General features: G+C 35.8%; 2 protein-coding genes across 2 annotated transcripts; one reads left to right on the forward strand and one right to left on the reverse strand.

Annotated features, from left to right (window-relative positions):
- Nucleotides 1–232: 232 nt before the first annotated feature.
- On the reverse strand, nt 233–6,792 carry trim108 (tripartite motif containing 108). Its single transcript, XM_051719504.1, is given in 6 exon segments — nt 233–4,602; nt 5,783–5,878; nt 6,148–6,285; nt 6,288–6,401; nt 6,403–6,523; nt 6,525–6,792. Coding segments are annotated over 6 exon segments (762 nt in total). The 5' UTR covers nt 6,584–6,792; the 3' UTR covers nt 233–4,368.
- Nucleotides 6,793–7,486: 694 nt separating this feature from the next.
- On the forward strand, nt 7,487–12,871 carry LOC127452974 (zinc-binding protein A33). Its single transcript, XM_051718918.1, has 6 exons — nt 7,487–8,038; nt 8,147–8,242; nt 8,425–8,658; nt 8,812–8,891; nt 9,893–10,008; nt 11,689–12,871. The coding sequence occupies exons 1-6, from the start codon at nt 7,613–7,615 to the stop codon at nt 12,159–12,161; spliced, it is 1,425 nt and encodes a 474-aa protein (XP_051574878.1). The 5' UTR covers nt 7,487–7,612; the 3' UTR covers nt 12,162–12,871.
- The last annotated feature ends 545 nt before the right edge of the window (nt 12,872–13,416 follow it).

Here is a 13,416-nt window from a genome sequence, read left to right on the forward strand (position 1 = left end):
TTGTACTTGCTTGTTTTGATTATTGGGGGGGGGGGGTGTAATCTATGAAGAATCTATGCCCCTGAATGTATTATTTAGTGAAAAATCTAGGCCTATCAGAGTACTTTGCATCCTTTTGAAGCTTGAAGAGGTGGTCACCATAAACTGCAATTTTATGACATCACTGAGCACGAAATATTTTCAAAATTTCTCCCTTTGTGTTAAGAAAAAAATAAATGAAGTCATATGGGGTTATAACAACACAAGCATGAGTAAACAATGACTTAATTTAATTTTTGGGTGAACTATCCCTTTAAAGTTTTGAATTCTATCTTTGATTTACATTTATAGAATGTTTGAGTATTTGTAACTGATAATGATCATGTCATTTTAATTTATGCATACTAAATCCTGATTTAGTTGAGCATTTCAAACTCATCATGCATGTTTGACATATTGTTCACCTGGTTTAATGGATCCCTGCATCTCCTTCCACACAAAGAACTACAGGTGAGTTTCATGGGGGCCAAGAAAAAGAGAGTAAGGGAGCACAGTAAGATCTATCACCTTTGACTTATACCTAAAACAGATGCTCAAGTCAGCATGTAACAAGAAGTTCAAAGGGACAGATCACCAAAAAAAAAAACCCCGTCATCATTATATACAGCTGTGCTCAAAAGTTTGCATACCCTGGCAGAAATAGTGAAATTTTGGCATTGATTTTGAAAATATGACTGATCATGCAAAAAAACTGTCTTTTATTTAAGGATAGTGATCATATGAAACCATTTATTATCACATAGTTGTTTGGCTCCTTTTTAAATCATAATGATAACAGAAATCACCCAAAAGGCCCTGATCAAAAGTTTACATACTCTTGAATGTTTGGCCTTGTTACAGACAGACAAGGTGACACACACAGGTTTAAATGGCAATTAAAGGTTAATTTCCCACACCTGTGGCTTTTTAAATTGCAATTAGTGTGTGTATAAATAGTCAATGAGTTTGTTAGCTCTCACGTGGATGTACTGAGCAGGCTAGATACTGAGCCATGGGGAGCAGAAAATAACTGTCAAAAGACCTGCGTAACAAGGTAATGGAACTTTATAAAGATGGAAAAGGATATAAAAAGATATCAAAAGCCTTGAAATGCCAGTCAATACTGTTCAATCATTTATTAAGAAGTGAAAATTTCAGGGATCTCTTGATACCAAGCCAAGGTCAGGTAGACAAAGAAAGATTTCAGCCACAACTGCCAGAAGAATTGTTCAGGATACAAAGAAAAACCCACAGGTAACCTCAGGAGAAATACAGGCTGGTCTGGAAAAAGACAGTGTGGTTGTTTCAAGGAGCACAATACGACGATACTTGAACAAAAATGAGCTGCATGGTCGAGTTGCCAGAAAGAAGCCTTTACTGCACCAATGCCACAAAAAAGCCTGGTTACAATATGCCCGACAACACCTTGACACGCCTCACAGCTTCTGGCACACAGTAATTTGGAGTGACGAGACCAAAATAGAGCTTTATGGTCACAACCATAAGCGCTATGTTTGGAGAGGGGTCAACAAGGCCTATAGTGAAAAGCATACCATCCCCACTGTGAAGCATGGTGGTGGCTAACTGATGTTTTGGGGGTGTGTGAGCTGCAAGATGAATGCAGCATATTATCAGAAAATACTGGCAGATAATTTGCATTCTTCTGCACGAAAGCTGCGCATGGGACGCTCTTAGACTTTCCAGCATGACAATGACCCTAAGCTCCAGGCCAAGTTGACCCTCCAGTGGTTACAGCAGAAAAAGGTGAAGGTTCTGGAGTGGCCATCACAGTATCCTGACCTTAATATCATCGAGCCACTCTAGGGAGATCTCAAACGTGCGGTTCATGCAAGACAACCAAAGACTTTGCATGACCTGGAGGCATTTTGCCAAGACGAATGGGCAGCTATACCATCTGCAAGGATTTGGGGCCTCATAGACAAGTATTATAAAAGTATTTTATTACAGTTTTGTATTTACATGGATGATATAGGTGTTGGATAACGTTTTTGCTTCAATAACAAATATATATATGAAAACTGAATTTTGTGTTTTCTCAGGTTGCTTTTGTTTTACAGTTGAAGTCAGAAGTTTACAGACACTTAGGTTGAAGTCATTAAAACTCATTTTTTAACCACTCCACAGATTTCATATTAGCAAACTATAGTTTTGGCAAGTCATGCATGACACGAGTATTTATTCCAACGATTGTTTACAGACAGATTGTTTAACTTTTAATTGACTATATCACAATTCCAGTGGGACAGAAGTTACACTAAGTTAACTGTGCTTTTAAGCAGCTTGGAAAATTCCAGAAAATTATGTCAAGCCTTTAGACAATTAGCCAATTAGCTACTGCTTGGAGGTGTACTGAATTGGAGGTGTACCTTTGGATGTATTTTAAGGCCTACCTTCAAACTCAGTGCCTCTTTTCTTGACATCATGGAAAAATCAAAAGAAATCAGCCAAGACCTCAGAAAAAAATTGTGGACATCTACAAGTCTGGTTCATCCTTGGGAGCAATTTCCAAATGCCTGAAGGTACCACATTCATCTGTATAAAAAATAGTACATAAATACCGTGGGACCACGCAGTTTTGCTCAGGAATGCTCAGGAAGGAGATGCATTCTGTCTCCTGAGATGAACGTAGTTTGGTGCGAAAAGTGCAAATCAGTCCCAGAACAACAGCAAAGGACCTTGTGAAGATGCTGGAGGAAACAGGTAGACAAGTATCTATATCCACAGTAAAATAAGTCCTATATCGATATAACCTGAAAGGCTGCTCAACAAGAAAGAAGCCAATGCTCCAAAACTGCTATAAAAAAGCCAGACTACAGTTTGCAAGTACACATGGGGACAAAGATCTTACTTTTTGGAGAAATGTTCTCTGGTCTGATTAAACAAAAATTTGAATGAACTTTTTGGTCATAATGACCATAGTTATGTTTGGAGGAAAAAGGGTGAGGCTTGCAAGCCGAAGAACACCATCCCAACCATGAAGCATGGGGGTGGCAGCCTCATGTTGTGGGGGTGCTTTGCTGCAGGAGGGGCTGGTGCACTTCACAAAATAGATGGCATCATGAGGAAGGAAAATTATGTAGATATATTGAAGCAAAATCTCAAGACATCAGCCAGGAAGTTAAAGCTCAGTCGCAAATGGGCAAGCATACCTCCAAAGTTGTGGCAAAATGGCTTAAGGACAACAAAGTCAAGGTACTAGAGTGGGCATCACAAAGCCTTGATCTCAATCCGACAGAAAATTTGTGGACAGAACTGAAAAAAAAGCATGTGCGAGCAAAGAGGCCTACAAACCTGACTCAGTTACACCAGTTCTGTCTGGAGGAATGTGCCAAAATTCCAAATTGTATGTAAACTTCTGACCCACTGGGAATGTGATGAAAGAAATAAAAGCTGAAATAAGTCATACGCTCTACTATTATTCTGACTTTTCACGTTCTTAAAATAAAGTAGTGATCCTAACTGACCTAACACAGGGAATGTTTTCTACGATTAAATGTCAGGAACTGTGAAAAACTGAGTTTAAATGTATTTGGCTAAGGTGTATGTAAACTTCTGACTTCAACTGTATGTTATATCTCGTTTGAAGATCTAAAACAATTTAGTATGAAAAATACACAAAATAGCAGAAATATATTTTCACAGCACTGTATATATATATATACACTATATGGCCAAAAGTTTGTGGACACCCCCTTCTAATTAAAGAGTTTGGTTACTCTTTTAATACCAGTGAAGATAAATCATAATTCTACTCCAAACAATGGCATTCTAGGGCATTCGGTGCTTCCAACTTTATGGCAACAGTTTGGGGAGAGCCCTTTTCTATTCCAGCATGAAAATGCCCCTGTGCACAAAGCAAAGTCCATAAAGAAATGGTTTACTGTGTCTGATGTGAAAGAAATTGACTGGCCTGCGCAAAGCCCAGACCTGAACCCCACTGAACACCTTTGGGGTGAACTGCAATGGCAACAGAAAGCCAGGTCCCATTGCCCAACATCAGTGCCGAACCTCAGTGATGCACTTGTGTCTGAATGGGAGCAAATCCCTGCAGCCATGTTACTACATACAGTATAGTGGAAAGCCTTCCCAGAAGAGTGGATGTTGTTATTGCACCAAAGGGGGAAATTGATGCCTATGGTTTTGAAATTGAAGGTTCATCAAGCACATATGGTGTCCACAAACCTTTGGCCATATAGTGTATATATATTGTTAAAACTTAAAACTTTGATTGACATTCCTTTTTACAGATCATCCTACTTATGAATTCTACCAAACAACACAATGTGTTAGAGTCAGCAACATCCTTTAAAAAAAAAATAGAACTATATGTTATCTAAAGTGATCTGGTTGATCAATCTCCAGGGCTGACTGCAGAATAGCACCCTTCTCTTTGCTCTCCATAAATCTTGTATCTATTAGAGACAGGTTCTTCTGCATGGCTTTAGTAATGCTCTTCGCTTCCCTCTCCAACTGTTTCTTCACGTCCTCCTCTCTCTGTCTCAAGAATTGGTGCATTTCTTCAAACTGAGCAGAGATCTGCACTGAAAAGTGTTTGGATTTCTCCTAAGATTGTAAATAGAAAAAATATATATTTTCAAGTGAAATCTTGATAATAAGAGACTGTGTTGTGTAAGGATCTATTAAGCTACTGTGTATATGATGGTTTAATAATGCAAGAACAAGTTAAGTAATTTGGGAGTAAATGCATAAATAAAAACACCTTATGAGTTCTAACTTCAAAATGATTTGAGTGATCTATGATAAATAAGATCTTTTAAATTTCAATTAAACTATTGATTTTACACACACACACACGTAATTAATTTAACAGCAATGGGACTCTTGACTATTTGTATCTTTCCACTTGTTGGTGTTTGTGGTTTTACAAATAGTGATGGGATTTTTGATTCATGATTCATTTTTATTTCTTTCACAGATTTGTTCAGTGAGCATTTCTGCAGGTTTCATCCTGACACCAGTAGGTGTAGGTAGGCGACAAATCAACATACAGTATTTTATGTTGAGTGAGTAAACACATCATTTGTCAGGTATAGCAAAAGAGACTGGGATAGGTGCAGGGATAGGTGAAAAAGCTATAAATAATGAAAAACAAAAGAGAATCAAAACAGAGAAAAAAATAACAGAGCACAAATACAAACTAGACAGGAGAACTGACATGACAGGTATACCAAACAAGAGTTACAGCCAGGGGCGGACTGGCCATCGGGAGAACCGGAACTTTTCCCAGTGGGCCGGCCGCGAAACGGGGCTGTATGGGCCGCGATAGGCTGAAATGAGCCTCTGCGTTATGCAGAACGGCCACAAAACGGCGCCGTGATATGCCAAAGGGGGCAGCGATATGCAGAAAAGGACAGTGGCACCAAACCACAGATTTGTTTACAAACAAAACACCACTATTTTGAAACCAGTATGAGAGCAAATTGTGCTCAATACAACAGCTTCTTTTGGAACTATTTTTTCTGGTGGAGTACAAATGCACAAACTAACAGCCCATTTTTTGTCTGGTACATGAGGTATTCAATAATATTGTTTGTTAAACTGTTGTATAAAAGCATTATGATGACACTTGCAACTGTGCTGTTGGTCTGCATATCAGCCCAGTTGTTATTAACTGCGTCCACTGTGTATTCAGAACAACAGCACTCTTGTTTGGTATTGCTTAACTATCAAACGCTTAGGATCTTTAATATGTTATCTTTTCTTGGGTCATATGCTTTGATACCTCTGATTTGGTTATCTCTGTTGTCTGTTGTTGTATCATGTTATCCAGCTGCCCATTTTCTTTGGCAAGAAAACCCAAAGCAGACTTCAGCTCCCCCTACAGAAAAACAAGCCTCTAGTCAGACATGATTTGAAAAGCATAAAAGCACAAAGTGAACAGGAAAAAACAATCAAGGTTCACTACATATCTAAAATGACATAAGCCTGGGATTCAACTTTTGAAACCTATTTTATGTACTTTTATATATATTACTTGTATGTAATGAATACTGTAACACAAATAACATAGAAGCTGTCAACTGGAACTGAAACTGTTGTAAAGTGCTATCATAGGCAGATGTGACTCATATGTAAATAGCTTTTTACCTTGTTGATCTGTGTAGCCTCCATCATTGGTTTAAAAATGTGTCCTTGATGTTTGTCTCCATCTCTGCAGATGACAACCATTTTTTGATCAGTCTCACAGAACAGTTTAAGCTTCTCATCGTGCTCAGAACATAACATTCCATTTCTGGAGGCTTTAAAGGTTGTGTTCCATCTTTAGATGTGGGACTCTCTGTGTGGTCTGACTTCTGTTCTGCAGTGAGGTGCTCTCTCACTGCTGAAGTCATGTTCCTCACTCAGTAGATGACTAAAATCTTCTTCGTTATAAGGACTTTTGTGTTCTGGACAGGTGTTTGGTCCCAGGCTGGCCTGCATGTGGCCTGTGATTCATTGTCGGGAGAATGAGTGCTCACAAGAGATCAGTAAAATCATTCAAACATATTGAGCACTTTATCTGCAAAGACAGAGGTGAATTCATTTTTTAAAAAATTCTAAGCTAGAAGTAGCTTGTTCTCTTTCTTGGAAATCTTCCCAAGACAAAGAGAAAATTATTTTCTTCAAAAAGAGAGATTATGTATTCGTTTTTCAGCCGAGACCTTTTTTCGAAAGTATTGAAATACTTTCACTTTTGAAATTTATTTGACATGCATAACCAAGGTGCAGCCCCTCCCATGTCTGGCACGTAAAGTAATCAAACTGGAATATCAGACCTTATGCCAACCTTTTTGTTGGGGCTTAGCATATAGTCTTTGTGTTTAGTGTGTAGCTAAAAAGACCTGTTCTGCCGGTATTGAGGATAAAATATTTCTATTTTTCAACACCCTTCTAAAATAACCAATTAGGTAACACTTTACAATAAGGTTGTATTGTATTTGTTCAAATTAGCTAATGCAATAATTAACATGAACTTAGAATAAAAATATATTTTTGTTACATTAAAGTTGTATACATTTACAGATAACATATAACTGAATAGAAACATATTGTAAAGTGTTACCACAAATTATATTTAGTGGCAATCATGGCTTTAGAATCTCAAAACAAACAAAGCTCTCCTCTAGTCTTTTTTTACTGATGGAAAAATAGTATTGATGTGGGAAACACACATCACATTTACCAAAAAAACAATTTACCAAAAACATTTACCAAAAAAACACCCCACTATGAAGGCCTGAAAATATGGCCTGTGGGATATGACATCATAAATCATAAAACTGAAATGTTGGCAAAATGTAGCACAAAATACATGTGTGAATATGCTTAAATGTTCTTGTGTTAAACGGAAGTATGTAAAGCTTCCCTGTTACATAACAAGGAGAGGGTGTAACCTCACTGCATAAAGTACTGAACAAACACTTCAGCTTCATTGTTCCAGCAGAACAGGACACATATGATACAGCATCTCACTAAAACAGGTGAAACTCTTTAACAAGTGCATAGGTTTAGCTTAGAATAAACACCTTGTGCATTGCTTGGAGCATCAGAAGGCTCTAAAAAGAGCAACATCATGGCTTCACTGTCTCTCCACCTCATGTGTCCAGTGTGTATGAGTGACTTCAGTGATCCAGTAAGTTTGCCATGTGAACATACTTTCTGCAGACAGTGTATTACAAGCTATTTGGAATCATCAAGTGCAGGTGCTAACAAATGCCCGGAATGCAGACAAAACTTTACCAAAGAGGACGTTAAAGGCAACAGAGCACTGAGAAATCTTATGGAAGCTGTACAGAAGCAGCATCAGACAAAAGACATTGTGAGAGATCAACGAAAGACTCCCAGCAATGCACTTGAAATGCTCTGCTCTGAACATGAAGAGAAACTCAAACTTTTCTGTGAGGATGATCAGAAATTGGTTTGCCTTATCTGCAAAGATGGAGAGAAACATCGCGGACATAGTTTCAAGCCTGTAAAGGAGGCTATGAAGACCAGTGAGGTTGTACCCATCTATACAGTATGAATAAACCAAATATATTAGAATGACATGTTTTTGACAAACATTTTGTTACTGAAATTGTTTTGTTTTGGCTGTTTTCTCATTCAGAATGTGGTGAAAGGAGCAATTACCTTTATTTCAGATGAAAATAAACAAATGGGTGATATGCTCTTGAGTCAGAAGCTTGTAATCACAAAATCCAAGGTATGGCTATAAAAAGGATTTTTTATAAAGGATATAAAAATATTATTATGTGTTTCTGATATTCTTAGGTCTGTGTCACTCCTTTTTGTCCTGGAAGAGAAAAAAAAAACTGACAGAGTCTTTGTCTGTCACTTATCCCCTACTATTAATACAATGCATTCAGTGTGAAATTGAATCCACAGGAAAGGGCCAAGTGTCTTGAGGAAAAGATGCATGCTCAGTTTAAGAAAATGCATGACTTCTTGAGGGAAAAGGAGGATATATTGATGAGAGAGCTCCAGAGAGCAGCAAGCAGTGCTGAAGAAAAAATGCAGCAAAATGTGTCATCGTTGACAGAGTTGCAAAAAAGGGGGAACAGCCAGGTGTCCATTTTGGAGTCAGGACTAAAGATATGCCAGCCTGAGAAGTTTTTAGAGGTAATTTTATTCTGTTCTCTTCAAAACTCATTTTCAAATGGAACATGCTGTAGTACTACTCTAAGTTATCAGATTCAGTCATTGTATTTTAGATTTCTTCATCAAATCTACATCAGAGAATGAACATATCAAATCTGTTTCTATTGTACTCAGTGGTGGAGTGAAGAAGGTTTCCCTCTGGTTGACAAAATGGCACTCGAAGACAGTGAGAACGAGTCTGCCTTTCAAACTAAGTAAGCTGTTACATTCAACAATTTGAGAATCAAGGCTTAATATTCATGCCTCCATAATAGTGTGAATTCACATCCCAACTGATCCTTACTCATAAATAGGTCACACTTTATATTAGGTGTCTTTATGTACTAACATTAAAATACATACAATACAATGTATTTATTGTGTAACTACATGTTGTTCTGCAGTAGGGTTAGGATTGAGGTTAGGGTTTAGTGTTGGTTAGGTTTAGGTTTAGGGGGTAAGGTTAACTACAAATGTAGTTGTTTACATTGTTTTTTTTATTATTATTATTTGGATTTTTTTTTTATTTTAATTTATATTGTTTTGAAATTGTTTTGGACTGTTTTGGTTTGTGAACGGTGCTTGGTCTGTGCTCTGTACAAGTTTCTCTTGTAAACAATGACGCGTTTCCTGCCTCCTCCACATGACGCGTGACCTTACCAACGAGCGTACGTCATCCCTCTCATGAGCGCGCATCACAGAGATGTACGGAAGCAAACATTTGTAGTTAAAAAGTATAAAAGTATTGTTTTGTTTTTAAAAATAATCAGTCGTTTGGATTCAGCAGAACTTTATTTGTCGACTGGAGTCATGTGGATTATTTTGATGCACCCTAAATATTCATTTTGGACTGTCAAAAAATGGAGTACATTCATTTGCATTGTTTAGAGGAGGAGGCCTGAAATGAAATTCTAAAAATCTTAAATTCTGTTTTGATGAAGAAAGAAACTCAGATACATCTTGGATGGCCTGAGGGTGAGTAAATTATCAGCAAATTTTCATTTTTGGGTGAACTATTCCTTTAAAGACACCTGATATAATGTGGGACCCATAAAATTAGTAAGCAAGTCAAGTCATTGATTGCCCAACCAAGCATGCATGCATCGCTATGAAGTATTGATTCATACCATAACCAGTAGTGGTGGCTTTATATATGGCTTTATATATCTGTCTTATGCAACATGGATGAGATGAACAATATGAATGATTTCCAAAGATTTAGGTCAAGACTTAACTGTGTTCAAGTGATTTCTGACCACTTCACCCTTGGCCCTTATGAAACTGATCTGCCTCTAATTGTTTGGAGAGACATACTAGGCCCCCTTAAATGTGGTGAGTTGACCCTTAATGAACATTAAAGCAAGTATCGCTTTTTCTCATCATAATGTTTGAGGGGGGAAAAAATGCATTAACCCTTGTGCACAGTTCGGGTCTTCTTGGACACGTATGGATATTTTTTCTTTAATAAAAAATGGTATCCTTTATCTGAGTAGTACAAGACTTGGTGACTTTTCCTCCACTAGCTATCTGAACACAAAAAAATATCTAGACTTGATTCGATAAGTCTAAGGGGTCATTAGTTTCCAGTGAAATGAATGGGAAATACTAAAATACAGAGTTTTTGATTTTGTCAAATAAAAATCAATAAACCAAACACAAAGCAGAACACAACCACACATAATGAAGGGGTGAGACTATAAAACATAAACAATGCAGAAAGCACACACACACACATACACACACACACACACACACACACACACACATATCAGGCTAACAATATTTTCTATTTCCAGACTCTATCCCTAAACATAACCCTAACCATCACACAAACATGTGCACATGACTAGATTTAAAGATCAGCATCATCTGACACATTTTTTTTTTTTACTGTGTAAACAAACCTGTCTATATACCAAACATACCACACAGGATGACAGAGTGTGACAGAGTTTATGCTAGAATTTGTATGTTTGATGTTTGAAATAAATGATAGGTAACAAAATAATAACTCTGCCATTTCTTTGTAGCACAATCAGATTTTACTGTGGAGCACTGTAATGTTTGACAGCATATTGGATCATCATTGCAAAATCTGACACTTCAACACAAGTGGTTTAGAAAAAAATGCAACAATTTGACAAATAATAGTTTATATATATATATATATATATATATATATATATATATATATATATATATATATATATATATGTATATAATGTCTAAATATATACACAATGCTTAACTTGTGATAATATCTAGAAATATTTTTTTTTAGAACATGAGCTTATAGAGATCAGCCAATGGATGGAGCACTGAAGCCATCTATTGGCAACAGATATTTCATGTAATAATCTTTTTTTTTTTTATTCCAACAGATGTCACCAGAGACCCCCAATGCAATGTTTTGACACTTTCAATTTACTGAAATTAAGTTTTTTTTATTGAAGTGAAGATAACATAAAATGTGCTTATTTTATATGAAAATGAATGGTGTAATTTAATAATTTAGAGCTAAATAAATCTAAATACCATAGCCAGCCCACCAACCCCCCGCCCCCCCCCCCCCACCCCCAACACACACACACATTTTAAAATGCACAATTTTAATGTTTTTACTGTAGTAAAATGAATGTTATTACATATCTTTTAAAAAATGTAAACAAAAAAAGGAAAATATTACACATGTATGTTTGGGTCATTTTTGACCCGCGAACATCACAAGTGTGACTCAGAAACGAAAAGTGCACAAGGGTTAATACTCTCTACAAAAATGTTAATTAATATGCTGCTAAGTTTCTGTAAATACATCTTGGTAGACACTACGTCACCAGTTTACAGCATGGAAAAAGGTATTCAGATCTGAATTCTTCACTATTTTTCATAACAACCTTACTGAATTTGAAGTGAACTTGCTGAAGTTTTATGGAAACATACTTGTATTTATTGTATTTATTAAGTTTCATGAATGTGAATTATATTTGTTTCCTAATTATTTTTTTTCTTTAGACTTAGAGGGTACATCTACAATAGACAAAGACATGAAACTGGCTATCAAAAAAGAGAACAATATGCAGTCTGGAGGGGGAAATTACTTTGCCAAATTCCAGAAGTTTCACAATGGTTATAAGGACAATTACGTGGAGGACATACATAATGGTCAGGTGTTCTGGGAAGTTGATATAGGAGTTGAACCAGGGTGGGAACATGGACTCACAGTTAGATATTATCCAGAGGAGAAAAATGTTTCTCTTTGGCAGACACTTTTTTCAAAAGGTTTTGAAAAAATCTCTCTTTTAGTTAAAGATAACAGACTGTATGCTGTAAGGGGCAGTCAACAAACCATAATTGTCAACCAGGTTATACCCAGCAGAGTTGGGGTTTATGTAGACTGTGAGAGATGCCTGGTTGTATTTTGCAATGCAGACAATATGTCTCTTATTCACACAGTGTGGTGTGGAGATAAACAGGTTTATCTTTAAATTAGATTAGTTTAATGCTTTAGTATATAAATTAGTATAATGTTTAGAATTATACGTTTTTTATTTTATTTATGTCAATATCTGTTGATTAAGTTTATAGTATATAAAGTATGCAAGCCATATATATCAATGTCATCATATGACATTATACGTCATATTTCAATTGGATTTTCATTACAGAAAACATGTGAAAAGGGTCTGTTTATAAATGTGTGAATTAGTTTTACATGTATCTATTTTAGGCTAAATGTTTGATCATCATTGCGTATTTAAGCACTGTGAATCTGAGATTTGTCCTTCATTACTGTTTTACTAAATATTGTAAATTTATTAAGTTATTCTGTTTTTCTTATTTTTAAATAATGTTTTTATTTTTAATAAAAAATTTAATTGAAATAAAATATGCCGTATATTTTATATTTGATTTTTATTTTTTTGCTGAAATCCACAATGTAAAAGAGGCATTGGTCTCAAAAGGGTTAGGGTCTTTTTTGTGCATGTGTATTTAAATTCTCATTTCTTGTTTTAATTGGTTTTAAAATGGATTTGTAATGCATTTTTTAGATATGTATTTTTATTGCCTGAGTAAGAGTTAACTTTTATTGATTTTTTGATTATATTTTATTGAAGTTTATTGATTATATCTGGGGGAATAAAATCAAGTGTATATTTTGCAATAAGCTGTTCTTCAAAACATATTGCAAGATTTAAACACTCAGCTCAACAGCAGTTAATGACTGAAGTCTTTTACTAGAGTGTTTTTATCTTAAAGGAAGTTCTCAAGGATGCAGTGGGTTTTCTAGCCAAATACAACAGAGTACTTAAAAAAGAGGGCTGAAATTAAGAAGACTGGGGAATCTTGAAAACAATGAGACCAATACAAATGTCACAGTATTAATTCAGAGTTACACACATTTTCACCATATTACATACCTCAAAGTGGTTTTTGATGTAGATAATTTGATTGTGATACTGTAATACCAATGTCAGTTAATGATTATATATATATATATACAGTACAGTGCAAAAGTTTAGTCACTTGTGAAAAACATTCAAAGTGAGGATTTCTTAAATAATAATATTATATATTAATTATTATTTATTTATTTATTTTTATTATGCCCAATGCTATCTTTATTTTACAGTGAAATATTGTTAGTGTAAAATTTAACTCCAGTCCTTGAGGACCCTCTGACAAAAATTTGCTGTTCCAACCCAGACCTACCAAATCAAAGTTAAAACCACAATGATCGGT

Source organism: Myxocyprinus asiaticus, chromosome 15 (assembly GCF_019703515.2).
Source record: "Myxocyprinus asiaticus isolate MX2 ecotype Aquarium Trade chromosome 15, UBuf_Myxa_2, whole genome shotgun sequence".
Taxonomy (NCBI): Eukaryota; Metazoa; Chordata; class Actinopteri; order Cypriniformes; family Catostomidae; genus Myxocyprinus; species Myxocyprinus asiaticus.